Below are 18,905 nucleotides of genomic sequence, written 5' to 3' on the forward strand. Positions count from 1 at the left end.
CACTAAAGAGAATCAGCGTTTAGATTTCCTGACTTCCTGGAACACAGCATCAGAAATGATGGATCCCCTCATCCGGATGAGGAAGGAAGAAACAGAAATAAGGAAGTTTAAGGAAATAATAAACTGCAAAATAAAAATAAAAAATAAAAGAGAAAAATAGAGGAGAGAGATGAAAACAGTAGGAAGGTAGAATGGAAGAGAAAGAACGAAACAAACAAAATAAATAAATAAAAGAAAAGGAAAGGAAGACAGGATAAAGTGCCAAGAAAAAAGGGTTGAAATAAACCCGAAAAATTCTGTTCAAGTAGTATCGACCAATCAGGTGTCAGCAGGAAAACAGTCTGTAGGGAGAGCAAAAGCAGTTGTTCTAGAATTCTTAGATCAAAAACAGAATTCCAGAATTCTGTCTTTGATGTCAGAATTCTGAGAACAAATGGAACATTCCGTGAAGAAGGTCAGAGCTAAAAAAAAACATCAGTGTCTCTAATCCTCTTTCATAGACCTCCATTCAACAAACAAACATTGTAAAAGTAGTTTTCTTCTCCTCTTGAGGACAGACCTGACAAAGCTTGACTTTTGACTAATCTGCATCATGATGTTGTTATTTCAGCAAACTTAAGACCCGTTAATTACAAGAACATCACAAGAACATCAGTTTCTGTTTCAGGTTCATACCACTGAAGGAAGCCAGAGTGAAGCCTCTGTGGAACTGTTTACAGTGAAACTGAGACTCCAACAGAAACACATGAACAGGAGCTCCTCAGCACTGATCAGGGGTAGTTTTCTGTCTAAAGAAATCTTCTCTGGGGTTGAAGTGATATAGAATATGAGTAATTTTGCTTCCCCGTTGATGAAAAGACAGACTTCAATCACATTCAAACTCTTTGCTTCCTGTTCGGTCTGAACTCACCTTTAGAGTTAACACACACAATACCTCAGTGTTAATCTCCTTCCTGCTGCTTCAGCTGAAACAGAAAGTGCTCTGTAATAAACCGCTGACCTGTAACTCTGTTTCTGTCCACAGGGTGGCACACAACACGACTTGACTCAAAGTGATTTATGATTGTTTTTATTGCAGACTTGTTAAAGTGTCATTTAATTTGCTCAGTGAAACACACACAGCCGGCCTCTCCACTCGACAGATTTAAATACTCTTTCAAAATAAAGGTTTTTTTCATATGTTACACACCAACTTAGTTCCATGCCTGGACCTCATCACAAATAGGAAGTGACACAACAAGAACATAAAATAAACATTTGGTCTTTTTCTTTCCCCAAAGCTTCTAAAAGTCTTCATTTAACTTCAAACATGGATTCAGGAATCAGTCTGACATCATTATAACAACACAACTACGAATAATCACACAGCTTAACTATTGACTTGATAAACCTCACTTCAGGAGACGGATCAGCGTCTCTGTTTGGAATGGATTCAGTTAGTTTAACATCTTTACAGGAGAACTTAAGAACTGTGCTACGTGTCCTCCTGTGTGTCAGCCACAGACCGGCTGAGAGCTCTGTGTGTCTGTTTCTGTCCCCTCTTTTGTCTTTAATGTGAAAACCAAACTCATGAGTGACATGCAGAGTTATATTTAGTTTCTGATTATTCATCGCAGTGAGAGGAGGACGGCCTCGGCTCTCTGAATCAAATTAAGATCATTGCAGTGTCAGACTCCAGAAGCTCGTCTGAGACATTAATATGAGCCTCTCTGCCTCACCTCTACCTCTGTGCAGCTCTAATAATAACACAAATTGGATCATCAAAGTCCTAGTCCCTGGTGGACTCTCTCTGGTCATCCTCATCGCTCCAGTCCCGTCATCAGAGTCTCCGTGGCGGAGAGGAAGCTTGCGTCAAACTCCTGGTCTGAGAATCTCTCCACAGAGCGTCGGGCGCTTCGTCTCATCTCCAGACGGTCTGATGGAGACAGAGCCAGGATGGTCTCCATGGCGGAGGCGTAGCTATCCTCACTGTCGGCCAGGAAGCCGGTCTGTGCGTCCTCGAAAGGGACCACGATGTCCAGCTTTGGACCACCGGACTTATGAGCGAGGACGATGGTTCCTGCAGCCATACACTCCACCACACCTTCAACCACAGAGAGACACGAACATGAGAGACCAGCTTCATCAAACTTATAACAGCGTGCGTGCGTGCGTGCGTGCGTGCGTGCGTGCGTGCGTGCGTGCGTGCGTGCGTGCGTGCGTGCGTGCGTGCGTGCGTGCGTGCGTGCGTGCGTGCGTGCGTGCGTGCGTGCTTGTCCTCACCGATGCCGAAGTGTTCGTTCCACATGGTGTGCAGTCCGATCGTGGCCTCCACCAGCTCCTTTTTCAGCTCCTCGTAGGGGACGTTGAGTTTGAAGTCTACGCGGTCCGACACGCCAAGCTCCTCGCAGAGTCCTCGCAGCATCAGCACCCGCTCCTCATCCTCCTGGTTCCTGCATCCTCCAATCAGCACCAGACGCAGAGACTCCCGCCCCCCAGGCCCTGCCCCCTTCCTGTCCATCCTGTCCAACAGTTTGCAAAACGCCCGAATCTGCAGGCGGTGATCTTTCTCTGGCCTGAACTGCCCAACAGACACAATGGTATGGCACTTCCTGTCCCCTCTTCCTCCTCCTCCCTCCTCTTCCTCTCCACTCCCAATATCCCGCCCCAGCTCCTCCCAGCCCTCCTCCTCCTCTTCCTCCTCGTCCTCCTCCTCCAGCGGTACCTCTAGGAAGGCTCTGACATCGCAGGGGGGGTACACGATGCTGGTGCGGTTCGGGGAGCGCCAAAGAGCCAGGATGTGACCCAGCGTCCAGGTGGAGTTCACCATGATGACATCACTGCAGGAGCCAGCCAGCCCATACAGCAGGGCGAAGCAGCAGTAATACACCACCTTCACCGCACTCAGCACAGGGTTCCTGGAGATGAAGTCTGCGTTGTTGAACCTAGAGTCAAGACGGGACGGAGTGAGAGAGCGCCACCTCTGAAACCACTGTGTGTGTGAGTGTGTGTGTGTGTGTGTGTGAGTGTGTGTGTGTGTGTGTGAGTGTGAGTGTGTGTGAGTGTGTGTGAGTGTGTGTGTGAGTGTTACCTCGGGTTCCTCTCTCTCACCACTGACAGCATGTCGGTGCTGACGGTGGGATAGTGGACGTAGCTCGACACCTTACATCCTCCCAGGTAACGGAAGATCGGCAGAGTGAAGGCGTAACCCATCGAGTCCAGGTACAGGTCGGGGACAAAGGACGTGAGGGCTTCCCAGCCTACACACACACACACACACACACACACACACACACACACACACACACACAAACATATAGTTCAGTGGATGTGTTAACCCTTTGTGAACCCATCATGCTCTCAGACCGGTCGTGCTCTCACCGAGGAACATGGACCCGGCGCTCTGACCCAGCAGGGTGAAGTGAGGGTAAGACCCCGCCTCCACCAGCGAGCGGTGACGCAGGAAGATGAAGGTGATTGGTCGAGACAGTGTGATGTTGAAACGCTGTCGGGCTCCCTCCAGAATCTGCTCACCCGTCACTCCCTGATCGCCCGTGTACACCACGAAGGAGAAGCTGGGGTACCTGAGGAGGAGGAGGAGGAGGACAGGAGGGATACGTGTTTATGCTGCATTACTGAGTCCTATGGAGTAAAGTTACACCTTAACAAACACTGAATGCATGTCCTTCCTCACGCTGCAGACTCTTTACTTCACTATTTTTTACAGAGCTGATCTTTCACAGACACACCAAGACGCTGTTTCAGGTAGGAACTCGGATCATAGTGTTGATAAGGCTCAAGACTTTCAGTTCAGCTTCTCAGTTCCTGACAGCGACACACGTCTTACAGTGAGACCTTTACAGTCCACAGAAGTTGAACTTATCTCAGTATCTGTTTCGATGTCTTAACATTTAGTTATTTGTGACACAGAACAACGTCAAAGTGAGACGATCAGACGACACAGCAGACTTCATTCAGGAGAGGAAGCACGTCTGATATGATGAAACATTTATTTCAACACCGTATGAATTTAAAGGGACGCTCTGTGTTGGATGTGCTGCAGTCTCATGTTCACAAAACACCCCGGCCTCAGCTCACGTCTATACCGAGGTAAATGAATCTCGTCCAGAGCGAACATGTGAGATACTCGTTCTTGCGATCAGTCCCTGCAGAGCACTGTTTGTTCTTCTTCTTGTCGATCCGTCCTTTAAAGACAGAGTGATGTTTGTGTGTATAAATGAAGAAGAAGAGAAGTGTCCACAGCTGACAGCTCACTTTAGAGAGCCTTAATGTCCAAACAATAAAGTAAATAAATAATTAATGGAATCAGAATCAAGAATCAATAAGAACCTGAATCAATGAACAGAGCCGGTGTTATCACTCTACTGGTTACAAAAGGTTTCTGTAATCCAGAGGTTGTTGTGTTGACCTAACAGCACGAGTCTTCTGCTTCAGTCACAAGATCCATCTCACATTCATGAACATATTAACCACTGATTTCAGGAGGGGTCTGTGAAATATTGCTACTGAAAATAAATGTAGGCCTATGGGAAAAATTATTGTATTGATTGAAACACATAACAGAGATGGATTTGATTTCAGGGAACATCAAGGAACATCCAAGCCTTCCCTCATCTCCATGAGCCCCACAGCAACTTGTTTCATGTCAGGTTTGAACTACGTCAGCATCCAGGTAACATTCTGCTTTGAGCTCATCTAAGACCACTACCCTGAGCTGAGGTCAGGATCAAGATGAACCGGATTCTCTTCTGTTGGTTCATATTGTTATTTCACCAAAATGTAGCATCACCCAGGGGAGTGAGTGCCATGCTTGGAAATAATTAACAGAATTAAGGAGTAAATTAATATATCCCTCTCGTTCTAACACCGACACACAGGAACAGTTAGAGTCATCTTTAAAGGACTGAGCTTTAACTCTGATTCTAAACCGGAGGTGGAGACAGACAGACAGGAGGGCAGACAGGCAGACAGAGAGATAGATAGGCAGGCAAGCAGACTGAGAGACAGGCAGGCAGGCAGACAGAGAGAGAGACAGACAGGCAGACAGAGAGAGAGACAGACAGGCAGACAGAGAGAGAGATAGGCAGAGAGAGAGACAGGCAGGCAGGCAGATAGACAGAGAGACAGACAGGCAGAGAGAGAGGCAGGCAGACAGAGAGAGAGACAGGCAGAGAGACAGGCAGGCAGTCAGATAGAGAGACAGGCAGGCAGTCAGATAGAGAGACAGGCAGGCAGACTGAGAGACAGGCAGGCAGACTGAGAGACAGGCAGGCAGACAGACAGAGAAACAGGCAGGCAGTCAGATAGAGAGACAGGCAGGCAGGCAGACTGAGAGACAGGCAGGCAGACTGAGAGACAGGCAGGCAGACAGACAGACAGATAGACAGGCAGGCAGTCAGATAGAGAGACAGGCAGGCAGACTGAGAGACAGGCAGGCAGACAATCAGATAGAGAGACAGGCAGGCAGACTGAGAGACAGGCAGGCAGACTGAGAGACAGGCAGGCAGACAGACAGATAGAGAGACAGGCAGGCAGACTGAGAGACAGGCAGGCAGACAATCAGATAGAGAGACAGGCAGGCAGATAGAGAGAGATATGCAGGAAGACAAGCAGACAGGCAGACAGAGAGAGACAGGCAGAGAGACAGTCAGGCAGGCAGAGATAGAGAGAGACAGGCAGGAAGACAAGCAGACAGGCAGGCAGAGAGAGAGAGAGACAGGCAGAGAGAGAGAGAGACAGATAGTCAGATAGCTAGACAGATAGTCAGATAGAGAGCTAGACAGACAGTTAGACAGACAGACAGACGAGTCCTGTACCTGTGCATGAGGGCCCTCAGGGAGCACCACAGGACCCTCTCCCCGCCTCCTCCAGCGTTGCAGTACGGATGGAAGAAGGCCACCGCGGGGCCGGAGTCCTGATCCCGGCGGGCCTTCCTGCGGCCCTGCAGCCACACGCGTACCCCCAGCAGAAGCAGCAGCAGGAACAGGGTCAGGACCAGGCTGAGGTAGACGCAAGGCACCACCAGAGACCACAACAACCTGAGGAGGAGGAGTAACATCATGACAACATGGACTCAACAAGAAGCGGTAATCTGCAGCTCCCTGCTAAGCTAACGTTAGCTAACAGAACCACGCTCGTGACGTCATTAAACCCACGCGTGACTCTCCGTTAGATAAACGAGCTGTGACATCACTGACCTCATGAGGTCACAGAAACACAGAGAGAAGTTGTGATTATGATGATGATGATGATGATGGTGCCCGTGTCCCTCCATTTTGACAACACAGCAGTGGACGTCACTACACCGGAAGTGTATGTCAGCTGACTGCGCTGCCGCCCTCTGATTGGCTGAGCGTTTGTTTACCTCCACGTCATTACCACGTGACTTTTATTTGTTTATTTGCTGATTTATTTCTTTATTACGTCATAAACTACGACACGTTTAGGTTATTACAAACACAAACAGAGTAAATAAATCAAATGATAAAAGGATTTAATGTTTATGTTTTATTATTAGATCAAAGCTAATATATGTACGGTTTAACTTAATTTAAATACTTAGTTTATAAAATATATATTGTTAAAGTTAATAAATCATTAACCTTAAACTGTGGACTCAGTTATGGAAGAACTGTCTGAGTCCTTTTGCCTCATTTTGATGACAAATGTATCCAAGATCTGGTGACATAAGAGGTTGTGAAATATTGGACAATACATTTTAAAAAAGGAATGATGTGAGTTAAAAACTTTTATAAATGATCTATTATCTCCTCTATGTCCATACATTTATTCCTTTGCCTCACAGGCAGCAGGACAGGTTATATGTTTCAGCTCCTGCAGGATTCTGTTTAAGTCTAACCGTCACTAACAGTTTCACCTGCTGGCTTGTTTACTTTTGAAGTTGCCTTCAATTAATGATCACTAGTATATAATATTTACTGCAGAGGGGAGGCTTCTGGAATGCCAGGTTCTAAAATGCCGGGTTCTAGAATGCTGAGTTCTGGAATGCTGAGTTCTTGAATGCTGAGTTTTTGAATGCTGGGTTCTAGAGTGCCGGGTTCTAGAGTGCCGGGTTCTAGAGTGCTGGGTTCTAGAATGCCGGGTTCTGGAATGCCGGGTTCTGGAATGCTGGGTTCTAGAATACTGAGTTCTGGAGTTCTTAGTTCTAGATAGAATGCTAGGCTCTAGAATGCTAGGTTCTAGAATGTTCTGTTCTAGAATGCTTAGTTCTGGTATGTTGGGTTCTGTAATGCTGGGTTCTAGATAGAATGCTGGGTTCTGGAATGCTATGTTCTGGAATGCTGAGTTCTGGAATGCTGAGTTCTGGAATGCTGAGTTCTGGAATGCTGAGTTCTGGAATGCTGAGTTCTGGAATGCTCTGTTCTAGAATGCTGAGTTCTGAAATGCTCTGTTCTAGATTGCTGAGTTCTGGAATGCTCTGTTCTAGATTGCTGAGTTCTGGAATGCTATGTTCTAGAATGTTGAGTTCTGAAATGCTCTGTTCTAGAATGCTGAGTTCTGAAATGCTCTGTTCTAGAATGCTGAGTTCTGAAATGCTCTGTTCTAGAATGCTGAGTTCTGGAATGCTCTGTTCTGGAATGCTGAGTTCTGGAATGCTATGTTCTGGAATGCTGAGTTCTGGAATGCTCTATTCTAGAATGCTGAGTTCTAGAATGCTGGGTTCTAGATAGAATGCTGGGTTCTAGAATGCTGAGACAGTAGCTGAAATTAGGCCTTTCACACAGAGGCTGAAATGAGAGATGGATAAGGGCCACAAAAAATATACAGTAATATATTTTTAGTCCTGCTCCAGAATTCTGAGACTAAATTCAGATATTTAAAATTATTTACTTTTTTTTTTACTGGCCTTAACTCCAATAAAAATAAATGTCAGTGTCCCTAATCATCTTCCGCAATAAGTAGCTCAATCATATCTGCATGTTTTATTCAACCTGATAACATCTTATAGACTAAGATCCTGTGACTCTGCACTCTCTAAGTTTTCTTGTTCTAGTTTGGAATCCTTATTTTACTGAACTAAAACATTTTAAATATAAATATAAAGCTGCAGCTGAAAGTAGCTGAGTGAATTTACAGAATTATTGAGTTTAGCAGATTTTTTCAGTATTTGAAACTTTGCTGAAAATCTTAACGTCCATTTTTATTCCATTACAACCCAGAGGAGAGTTTTTATTCCTCTGATCTGACCTGACAGACATGCTGACTCAACACTTCTATGATTGTCATTTCTCACGAGTATTACTGTCTCTCTCTGTCTCTGTCTCTGTCTCTCTGTCTCTCTCTCTGTGTCTCTCTCTCTCTCTCTCTCTCTCTCTCTCTCTGACTGTCAGATTCAAAACCTGCAGAAAGGCCTCCTCACAGAAAATCAGAGCTTTCACAAACACCTCAGAGTGGGCTCGTGATATTAAGTCTTGTGACCTCTGACCCTTAAGATCAGTCCTGATGTGAACTCTGAGATGCTGAAACTCATATCTGAAACCTGGTGCAGGCTTCATGTGGGCTTGAGTTTGGCGTGCATCACCATATAAAGACAAAACGTTTCATTCCTGTTTCTGAAGCGTGGTGTGTCACTTCCTTCCTCATGCATTTGAATAGCGGTCGCCCTCCTGTGCTTCAACTCAGAGCTGTAGACAGACGAGCCGGCACAGGACTCCTCCACACCCAGAGACCCCCAGCATCCTGACCCACCTCTCAGGTAAATATACACCATCATCAGGACTCTGATCCACACAGGTGAGTCTGTGAAGGCAGCACTGCAGGATCAGAGACACCTCAGAGGATTTCTTTCTTATTTTGTTGTGAAAGAGTAGAGAGGAGGACTGAACATGTGGAATCTATGCACATATTTCTGAACGTTCTCTCGATCCAGAACCCAACCTCTCTTCTCTGCAGACCTGGTTTTGCTCAAAAACAAACTGAAAACAGGAAGTTAACATTTTGAATGCTGAAATGCTGGAGGAACAACAGAGAAGTAGACAATATGATACTCTGTAATCTCATGTTTTGCACATATTGTTTCCTGACCTGTCGTGCTGCGAGTCAGATTTCACTCAAAGTTTCCAAACTTTATGAACAAACACATGAAAACAGGAACTTTAGAGCGTCATGTGACGGACATGCTGCAGAAACTAAAGAGACCAGAATAAAAGATGTTTGAACTTTCTTGAGACAAAGTTTTTATATTTTTCTTATTCAAACCTCGACATGACTCGTGTGAGGATCAGGTTAGCTCGATCGTTAGCTTCTCAGTTTCATGCAGAACGGGATGTTAGACCTTCACTGTGAGAGGCGTGCTGCAGAAAGAACGGAGAAGTCAACAGAAATGTGTTTTTATTCTTACGTTTCTGCACATTTATCTGATCCAAACTCAACCATGCGTCACTGCAGGACACTCTTTGCTCACAAACTCTTTCTGCAGGGGCACAAACACTAAAACTCGAAACTGACTTTGTAAATCAAGTCCTTTAATTTCACAATGTTGGATTAAAATCATTTGAAAGTTGAAGCACAGAGCCGTTTGAGGCAGAGTGAGGCCTGCAGCAAGAGGAAGAAGATAAACCTCTGCAGCGAGCTGAAGAGGAAGTTTGCGGTCAGCTTCACTTCAACAGAAAAAATGAAAAAGGACGAGATGATTGACTGAAACTGATCTCAGGATCTCTCTGTCAGACTTTATTTATTGAAGGAGGAAAAGATTTCTGAAGAGGTGAAATGTTTTGACAAAGAGAGGATGATCTGTTCCTGTTCAGGACGTCAGATCCATGTGATGCTGCAGAAACCTTCAGATCAGTCGGTCAGAGTTATGAAGATGGAGGTTCAGAGGGGGCGTTCACTGAATTACTGAACTCTGTAACCGTTTTACTGAACTCTGTAACCGTTTTAGATAAACTTTACTTCAGTTTGAACCTTTTCAGACAGCTTTCAAGGAAATTTGATCTTTATGTTGTACAAAGTTTATCTAACCGCTTCAGCTAACTCTCACTGAGCAGCTTCAAACACGTTCAGACTGAGGATATGGTAGTTTGTGGTTTAACTTTCAGGCTGCTGTGACATTAAAATAGACCTCTTTATCCCTCAAAAGCAAAATACAAAACTTTGATAGTTTCAAAAAATGTTAAAAAGGACCTTGTGACATAAATAACAGATAGTGTACCTGCTCACCCAGTCAGGACTCTAATACGTAAATGAGTCAAATGTCTCCCACTAACTGTCATTATTTCCCCACTCTCAAGACTAGCCTGAGACCACACCCACGTTTTTACTACTGTGTCAAGAGGCAGAGGGGGGATGAGACGGACTACTTTCTGTGGAGTGATTTGATATGACGTGTGATCAGGTTGTTCCTGGTGTCTCCTTTGATGTGTTCCATTCCGTTCTATTCTTCTTTGATGTGTTCCATTCCGTTCTATTCTGTTCTCCTTTCTGTGGAGTTATTTAATTTGACGTCTGATCAGCTCGTTCCTGGCTTGCTGTTGTTGTTTAATCAGTATAGTCATGGGGATATATATAAATATTTCCTCACTTCCGACATTGATCAAGTTGAGTCTGATCTGTTGAAGGTCTGAGAGTGACACGTCTCATTAAGCATCAGCAAAGGAAACAAATGTGTTTATTCAAGATGATTTACTCGTCTAAAAATATGGAGTCAAACGACATTCTGTTCTGTGTGTGTGTGTGTGTGCGTGCGTGCGTGCGTGTGTGTGTGTGTGTGTGTGTGTGTGTGTGTGTGTGTGTGTGTGTGTGTGTGTGTGTGTTAACATTCAAATCTGCCAAAAAAGGAATCTCACCCTGAATGAATCATCAGACTGAAATAAACGGGTCATGTGTTCACACTTAGAGTTACTTCACTCTTCCTCGTCTGCAGATTTTTCGTTCTTCGGTTGTTCATTTGTGTGGAGGAGAAAACAAGATAACAGTGACATCATCAGTGACATCATTAGGGCTGTGGCTCTGTTTATTAATAAACACAATGGTTAAAGAACAAGCTCTCAGTGAAGGTGAGGAGAGATGAGGAGTAAGAGCCACCGGGTTATCAAGTGACCAATGTGTCATCACATCGGGGAGGCTCAGCAGGTAGCTCAGGTGTCACTGAACCACCTCCTCCATGCTGGCTCTCATCTCCTGCTACACTCACACACCAGGATACAGAAGAAGAGAGACGCTGTACGCTCTACCTCTCCCCTACTCCCTCGCTCTAAGGAGGGATGAGAGAGAGAAGAGTAAGAAGAGAGGTGTTAGAGAGAAGACAAGTGAGGCAGGGCAGGAAGACTGTTTGAGCTCCACCTCACCCTCCAGGTTTGTCTGTACACTCTGCCTCTCCATCTTCCTCCACTTTCAGGAGAGAAGAGAGGAGAGAGGGAGGTGATGAGCAGTCGTCTCTTACTTCATTCAGTTTTGAACTTCATTCCTCTTCATCCATTTAGTTAAAACACATGTTGATTACCATTAGCTTTACTCAGTTAGCTTATCTGAGCATTAGGACAGGACACAGGGTGAAACAACGACCAACTTTAAGCTCCCTGATTTTCACATCACGTCTACTTTTCTCTGACCTTTGACAGAGCAAGGCTAGCTGTTACCATGCTTCAAGTCTTTATGCTAAGCTAAGCTAACTGGCTGCTACAGAATGTTAAACAGGTGACCATGAAGAAGAGAATTAGCTCCAAAATGACAAACTTTCAGTTAAGTTTCCAAAGACACAAATCATTTTGTGTTGGGTTTGGCAACAAGCCAGCAAAGCCCTCCAAATGTCCCTTCAAAATGTGAATAGTAGAGCATTATGGGTAATTTAAGCACAAGATTTTAACTTCATAGAAGAATGTGTGCAATGAAATGTGACTAAAAATGTTCTGCATCAGTTTTACTTGTTCAAACAACCTGAGTCCTCTAACAGTGAGACGATGAGTCTGCAGAGCTGACCCAGCAGCAGGGCTCAGATCACCTGTGGGGCCTGCAGGTGATCAGATCTTATTTCACTCAGCAGAGAGACGCAGAGTAACGGCTTGCTGTCAGGCAGGAAGTGGAGCAGAGGCAGGAAGTCAGGCGGGCAGAAGTGAGAACTGTGAGCAGTTTGCATCACAGAGCGAAATCAGAAGTCACCATCAAGTTCCTCCTTCTCTGCTGTGCCCGACAGTCTGCAGAGCCGCTCGGTCCTCACAGGATTATAATCTAACTCTAGGACTCTGTGTTTTATTCTCTGTCAGATTTAGGATTCCAACATGGCCGCCGGCACGCCAATCGCTACAGAGGAGCTGGAGGACCTCAGAGAAGCTTTCACCAAGATCGGTAAGAGATGCTGTGGGGGTTTGTGAGTTCCTCTTGAGTTTGAATCAGGAAGCAGCAACAAAGGAACCGAGACGGGAGGGTAACTACAGACCGCCTGAAAACAAAGACCCATAATGCATCAGTTCTGATTATTTAAAGGGGCCTCAGTACAAATCAAACCCACTGTCTATGACACATGCCGACAGAGACCCAAACTGTTTTTGTTCCAGGCTGTAAACATTTTAACATGGGGCTCTATGGGGATTTACTCACTTTTGGGGACAGCCTCTAGTGGACACTGGAGGAACTGCGTTTTTTGTAAACTTCCACTCAGGTCTCTTTGTGGGATACCAGAGGTTGCATCTGATCAAATGGCATCAAAAGTCTTTATTTGCGTTAAACTAGTGTTTTCATTAGTGTGTGACCTTTGACCCCTCCTCCTCCTCCTCCAGATGTCGATAAAAACGGGTTCATCAGTAAGGCCGAGCTCACAGACCTGTTCAAAGCCGCTAACCTGCCGCTGCCGGGCTACAGGATCAGAGAGATCGTCCAGGAACTGACCAAGACCAGCGACCAGCTCACCTTTGAAGAGTTCACTCAGGTGAGTTTTCACAGGTCACACAGACAGACACACAGTACTTTTTTAATGTTCGTGTTCTTTAGAAGTTACATCCCAGGACAAATTTGCAGACTGTATTATGCATGAACTGAAAAATACTTCATGTTCAGTAGAAGTAGACGATCACAGAATGAAACCACATGAAGCAACTCTCTCTGGTGTCACAACACGAACATTAAGTAACAGCTTCATGTTTACAACATCAACAACAAGCTCCACAAACCACACGCTCAGTCCAACACAAAGCATGATGGGAAATGAGGCATGATGGGATATTACTCTCTATCTCTCTCTCTGTGTTCTCGTCCTGAAGATCGCCCACGGGCTGAAGAGCACGGATGTGGCGAAGACGTTCAGGAAGGCGATCAATAAGAAAGAGGGGATCTGTAACGTGGCGGGAACCTCAGAGCAGTCAGGAACTCAGCACTCATACTCAGGTCTGACTGGATATTTTATTATTATTATTATCATTTTATTATTATACTACTACTTATTTTAATCAGAATATTATAAGTAGTAGTATTAGTGAATTATTGAATGTTACTCTAAGTTTATAATTATAATAATAATGATATAATATATGCTATTATTATATTATTATTATGTATTCTGATAATTAACATTATAATTATTAATATTATTGTTATTTTATAATAATGATAATAATAATATGTTTTATTATTTTATTATTATTTGTATTATTGTTATCATAGTGTCTCTTATATTATTGTTGTTGATGGCCTTGATAGATGTTTGTTTTTCTGCTGACTGAAAATCAAACATCTCAGAGGGATGACAAAGATTAGCTTGGACCCTGAAGAGGAACACACACCTCCTTATTTTAGAGGATGACAAACTGTTAAATGAGCCGTCTGATTGTGTCTCTGTTTGGTCTGATGTAACAGGTAAACAGAGGTCATTCATCTGTATCTGTGTCTCAGGGATAACAATGTGTTAAAGTTGTGGATCAATTTACTTAAAGAGAGCTGATCTGTGTGATCTGATGTTGGTTTTTCTCCGGTCTGCAGAGGAGGAGAAGGTGGCCTTCGTGAACTGGATCAACAAAGCTCTGGAGAAGGATCCAGACTGTCAGCATGTCCTGCCCATGGATCCATCCAGCAACGACCTGTTTACTGCGATGGGAGACGGGATCGTCCTCTGGTACGCTCAGACTCTAAACCTTGTTTGTTCCAGCCTCTGAGACCAGCTGAAGATGTTGGTCTCTCTTTATAAATCCAGTCTTTAAGAACACGGTGATGCGGCCTGACTGTTGGACCTGAAACAAACCATAGCGCTGCAGGAGCCTCATTGGTCCACAGAGCTGTCAATCATGATGTTACATTAAACTCTGTACCTGTCTGATAACAGTCCTCATGCTCTCACCCGTCAGTAAGATGATCAACCTGTCTGTCCCCGACACCATCGACGAGAGGACCATCAACAAGAAGAAGCTCACACCGTTCACCATCCAGGTGAGTCAGCACCTCCTTCACACTCTGAGCATGCTCAGTTCTCCTTGTTTCATCCTGCATCCTGCTCCTCTGTCTCACAGGAGAATCTGAACCTGGCTCTGAACTCGGCCTCCGCCATCGGCTGCCATGTGGTGAACATCGGTGCTGAGGACCTGAAGGAGGGAAGGCAGCACCTGGTCCTGGGTCTGCTGTGGCAGGTCATCAAGATCGGACTGTTCGCAGACATCGAGCTCAGCAAGAACGAAGGTGTGTGAATACATTTCCTGTAAATGCTCAAGTATAAAGAGAGATACTAATAAGACACGCCCCCTTTTTCATATGATCCAATGATAAGAGAGCTCGAGTGTCTCCCCAGAACGAGAGCCACAGATTAAAGTGCTCTTATGCTCTATTACTGAGAGTTAAATCACAAATATCAGACCATGTGGAATAAATATGAAGTTAAATATAGTATCCAATTAGCCTAGCTTAGCATAAAGACTAGAAACAGGGGGAACAGCTAGCGTGCCTCCGTCCAGAAGATGATGAAGAAGCTGAAAAACTGAAGCTGACACGACTGAAAGATGTTTAAAAGAGATGTTTGTACGTTTTGATTTAATAAAGTTAGGCTAGCTGTTCCCCCTGTTTCCAGTCTTTATGCTAAGCTAAGCTAAGCTAAGCCAAGCTAAGTAGCTAATCGAATGATACTTTAAATTAATAATAGTATTTCCCAAAATGTGGACAGTCAGTGTGTGGTATTAATGCTTTGTGTGTGTGTGTGTGTGTGTGTGTGTGTGTGTGTGTGTGTGTGTGTGTGTGTGTGTGTGTGTGTGTGTGTGTGTGTGTGTGTGTGTGTGTGTGTAGCTCTCATCGCTCTGCTGCGTGACGGAGAGAGTCTGGAGGATCTGATGAAGCTCTCTCCCGAGGAGCTGCTGCTCAGGTGGGCTAACTATCACCTGGAGGAGGCCGGCTGTGCCAAGATCAACAACTTCAGCTCTGACATCAAGGTGAGCACACACACACACACACACACACACACACACACACACACACACACACACACACACACACACACACACACACACACACACACACACACACAGGTTTATTTACAGACTCTTTTGATAACTTGTGATGAGCTGAACCTGCAGACGTTTCTTCTCTATAAATACAGATAAAGGTTCAGCTCAGAGTCCGTTCTCCTTCATGGTTTCTTAAAAACGGATTCTTCCTCATTTCTCTCTGAGACACCTGAACCAGCACACTGTGTCTGTGTGTTCGTCTCGTTTCAAAGACTAAAGACTCAGACTTCACATGTTTGAAGTCTTCAGTCTGCAGCTCACTCGTGAGAAAACATCCCTGAACCTTTAACGTCTGTGTTTCAGGACTCCAAGGCGTACTACAATCTCCTGAACCAGGTCGCACCCAAAGGAGACGAGGAGGGAATCCCCCCCATTGCCATCGACATGTCCGGGATCAGGGTGAGAGACCTGAGTCCAGAAACCAGAACTCCAGTTAGCTCAAAGAAAAGACGCAGTTTTATATATTGAAGGATGTTTTTGGTTCTCATGTTCTGATGTCGTCCTCCTCGTCCGTGTCCCTGCAGGAGAAGGAGGACCTGAAGCGTGCCGAGTGCATGCTGGATCAGGCAGACCGGCTCGGCTGCAGGCAGTTCGTCATGCCCACAGACGTGGTGCGAGGAAACCCCAAATTGAATCTGGCCTTTATGGCCAACCTGTTCAACAAATACCCGGCTCTGAAGAAACCCGAGAACCAGGACATCGACTGGAGCTCCATCGAAGGTGAGATCACCACGGACATGTCCTAAGAGTCAGGGTAAGGATCAGGGTCAGGGTCAGTGTCAGGGTCAGGGTCAGAGAGGAGTTATTCTGCAGAGCTCCTGACAGGAGTCTAAGAGTCAGACGATAACTCCACATCCCTCCCGCTCAGTCCTGCAGAGACTCTGATCAGGTGTTTTTATTCTGCAGGTGAAACCAGAGAGGAGAGGACGTTCAGGAACTGGATGAACTCTCTGGGAGTGAACCCTCGAGTCAACCACCTCTACGCGTAAGAAAACTCACACTTCTCTCCTCTGTGATGGTGTCTATAAAGAAGCTCCTCGTGTGTCAAGCTTTGTGCCTTTAATAATTATGAGTCTGTGTGTGTTTCAGAGACATCGACGACGCTCTGGTGATCTTCCAGCTGTACGAGAAGATCAAAGTCCCCGTGAATTGGGACAAAGTCAACACACCTCCGTATCCTAAACTGGGCAGCAACATGAAGAAGGTGAGAGAGCTGAACCAGCAGAATGGTTCTGTTAGGACGGACCAGTGCGTCTGTTCCTCGTTGTTTCATCCCTCCATCATGAACATAGCGCTCAGAGTGAGGCTGAAGTCATCTCATTTGACCTCAAGTCTGAAGTTTGAACTTCCTCTTTTAGCTGGAGAACTGTAACTACGCCGTGGAGCTGGGGAAGAAGGAGGCCAAGTTCTCTTTGGTGGGCATTGCGGGTCAGGACCTGAACGCCGGGAATCGAACCCTCACCCTCGCTCTGCTGTGGCAGCTGATGAGGAGGTAATGAGCGAGGATTCTCAGTGTGCTTTAAACATCATGACTGTGTGCCTGACTCTAAATACTGGTCCTCCGTCCCTCAGGTACACCCTGAACATCCTGGAGGACCTCGGGGACGGACAGAAAGTGATAGACGACACCATCGTGGGCTGGGTCAACGACACGCTGACTCATGCTGGGAAACCAAAGATCTCCAGCTTCAAGGTTCCTCAGTCACTAAGATTCAAACATTAGTCCTCATTTTTAATAGACTGAAGCTAAAGTTAAACTAATGAACCCTTTCTGTGTTTTCAGAGGTTTATGTCACTTCATTATACAGACACAGAGATCATGATCGTCTTCTCTCCTTATTTGAACTCTTTTCTATACAATGTGTTTATTAGTTTCTTAAAATGTTGAAATATTTGGAATCATGATCTCAGTTTATTGCAAAGGTTTAAGCAGATAGGAGGAAAATGCATTAGTGTAGTTGCAGAGATTCAGTGTGTGTGTGTGTGTGTGTGTGTGTGTGTGTGTGTGTGTGTGTGTGTGTGTGTGTGTGTGTGTGTGTGTGTGTGTGTGTGTGTGTGTGTGTGTTCAGGATGGGTCTATCAGCAGCAGCATGCCGGTTCTAGACCTGATCGATGCGATCCAGCCCGGATCAATAAGATACGATCTGCTGAAGACCGAAGACATGACCGAGGAGGAGAAACTCAACAACGCAAAGTACGTATATGTTTATACTATATTATATTACTTTTTATTATACTATATTTATATTTATTTATTCATTCATGCATTTATATTATATCATTAATGCTAATTAATTAATTATATAATATTATTTATTTCAATTATTTACTTTCTACATTCATAATATATTATATTAATGTTATTTTATATCATATTAAACATATCTATTTTCACAATAAAGTTTTTCTCTATTGACTTTTTAAAGAACCGTTTTTTTTTTGGTACACATTAATGATGTTTATTTACAGCAGATCTCATCCTTCATGATCTCTGTAGTTGTTTCCTCTATTAGCTGTTAAAGTCAAAGGTTTTATGACACTCATAAAGAGAACCTGTGACTGGTTTTATTCAACAACTCATCCCTGCTCATCCCGACAATGTTAAACGTCTCTCCCTCACCGTGTGCTCCTCTTCGTCGCCAGGTACGCCATCTCCATGGCGAGAAAGATCGGGGCCCGGGTGTACGCCCTGCCTGAGGACCTGGTGGAGGTCAAACCAAAGATGGTGATGACGGTGTTCGCCTGCCTGATGGCGCGCGGCATGAAGAGAGCGTAGAGACGCAGCTCCGTCATGGGGACAAACTGGAAGCTGAATTTAAACGGGACTTTAAAAGAAGAGAGAATAATCTGTGATGATAATCTGAAATATGCTGGATGTTTTTCACAGGGTACAGATGTTTTTAAATCAGAGATGTGTAGATGCAAATAAAGAACAATACTTTGTACTCATCCTCTGCAGCCTGTGACTGATGCTTCTGTTACAAACGCTCTGCCGTTTCACTTTCACAAATTAAAAAACAATAATCTCAGATTTTATAATCAGTAACCTGCAGCAGCTGAAGAGGAGAGTTGTATGTTTTTCTCTGCAGAGCTGCTTTTGTTTATTTACTCTATCCTCTGTCTGGTCCTCCTGATGATTATGACAAACAACAAATAAACAGATTTTTGTATTAAACGTCTGATTTGATGGAGTGTGTGTGGAGAGAGATATCAATGAATCACCTCATTTTAAAGGGACAGTTCAGGTGTGGTTTTATGAGGTTCATGTCCACAGTAAGTGTTCTACCCTCAGAGGATCTCACTCAATTCGGGCCCCTCGGCTCCAACAGAAGCCGGACCATCATTCTCTGCAAACGTTCTCAGCTCTACCTCCTCATTTAGATCATTTTCAGGACACAAACTCTGTTTAACCTGAGTTCAGAGAGATCCAGGATTTGAAGGATCAAACATGAAAACCAGACGTAGCTTTCC

The 18,905-nt window shown here is 44.7% G+C and overlaps 2 protein-coding genes across 2 annotated transcripts; one reads left to right on the plus strand and one right to left on the minus strand.

Annotated features, from left to right (window-relative positions):
• Positions 1 to 1,053: 1,053 nt before the first annotated feature.
• Positions 1,054 to 6,332, minus strand: LOC117820234 (GDP-Man:Man(3)GlcNAc(2)-PP-Dol alpha-1,2-mannosyltransferase-like). The gene is made up of 6 exons (XM_034693950.1): positions 6,198 to 6,332; positions 5,817 to 6,038; positions 3,361 to 3,563; positions 3,071 to 3,239; positions 2,263 to 2,924; positions 1,054 to 2,083 (listed from the first exon to the last, which is right to left on the minus strand). Exons 1-6 carry the CDS (start codon positions 6,272 to 6,274, stop codon positions 1,800 to 1,802), a joined length of 1,617 nt encoding a protein of 538 aa, XP_034549841.1. The 5' UTR covers positions 6,275 to 6,332; the 3' UTR covers positions 1,054 to 1,799.
• On the plus strand, positions 6,068 to 18,609 carry lcp1 (lymphocyte cytosolic protein 1 (L-plastin)). The gene is made up of 17 exons (XM_034693949.1): positions 6,068 to 6,086; positions 8,617 to 8,716; positions 12,222 to 12,303; positions 12,735 to 12,883; positions 13,215 to 13,338; positions 13,930 to 14,062; positions 14,292 to 14,373; positions 14,454 to 14,619; positions 15,217 to 15,359; positions 15,738 to 15,833; positions 15,959 to 16,154; positions 16,341 to 16,419; positions 16,524 to 16,638; positions 16,793 to 16,926; positions 17,007 to 17,127; positions 17,504 to 17,628; positions 18,078 to 18,609. The coding sequence occupies exons 3-17, from the start codon at positions 12,237 to 12,239 to the stop codon at positions 18,208 to 18,210; spliced, it is 1,863 nt and encodes a 620-aa protein (XP_034549840.1). The 5' UTR covers positions 6,068 to 6,086; positions 8,617 to 8,716; positions 12,222 to 12,236; the 3' UTR covers positions 18,211 to 18,609.
• Positions 18,610 to 18,905: the final 296 nt, after the last annotated feature.

This window comes from Notolabrus celidotus, chromosome 10, assembly GCF_009762535.1.
Source record: "Notolabrus celidotus isolate fNotCel1 chromosome 10, fNotCel1.pri, whole genome shotgun sequence".
Classification (NCBI taxonomy): Eukaryota; Metazoa; Chordata; class Actinopteri; order Labriformes; family Labridae; genus Notolabrus; species Notolabrus celidotus.

What these genes read in the sequence shown, in the direction of transcription:
- lcp1 (XM_034693949.1), top strand. Translation starts at nt 12,237, where the DNA reads ATGGCCGCCGGCACGCCAATCGCTACAGAGGAGCTGGAGGACCTCAGA. An exon ending in GGAGACGGGATCGTCCTCTG is followed by an intron (nt 14,063 to 14,291) that starts GTACGCTCAGAC and finishes CTCACCCGTCAG; the next exon opens with TAAGATGATCAACCTGTCTG. An exon ending in GAGAAACTCAACAACGCAAA is followed by an intron (nt 17,629 to 18,077) that starts GTACGTATATGT and finishes CTTCGTCGCCAG; the next exon opens with GTACGCCATCTCCATGGCGA.
- LOC117820234 (XM_034693950.1), bottom strand. Translation starts at nt 6,274, where the DNA reads ATGGAGGGACACGGGCACCATCATCATCATCATCATCATAATCACAAC. An exon ending in TGTTTCTGTGACCTCATGAG is followed by an intron (nt 6,039 to 6,197) that starts GTCAGTGATGTC and finishes CCTCCTCCTCAG; the next exon opens with GTTGTTGTGGTCTCTGGTGG. An exon ending in GTGAGAGAGAGGAACCCGAG is followed by an intron (nt 2,925 to 3,070) that starts GTAACACTCACA and finishes TCTTGACTCTAG; the next exon opens with GTTCAACAACGCAGACTTCA.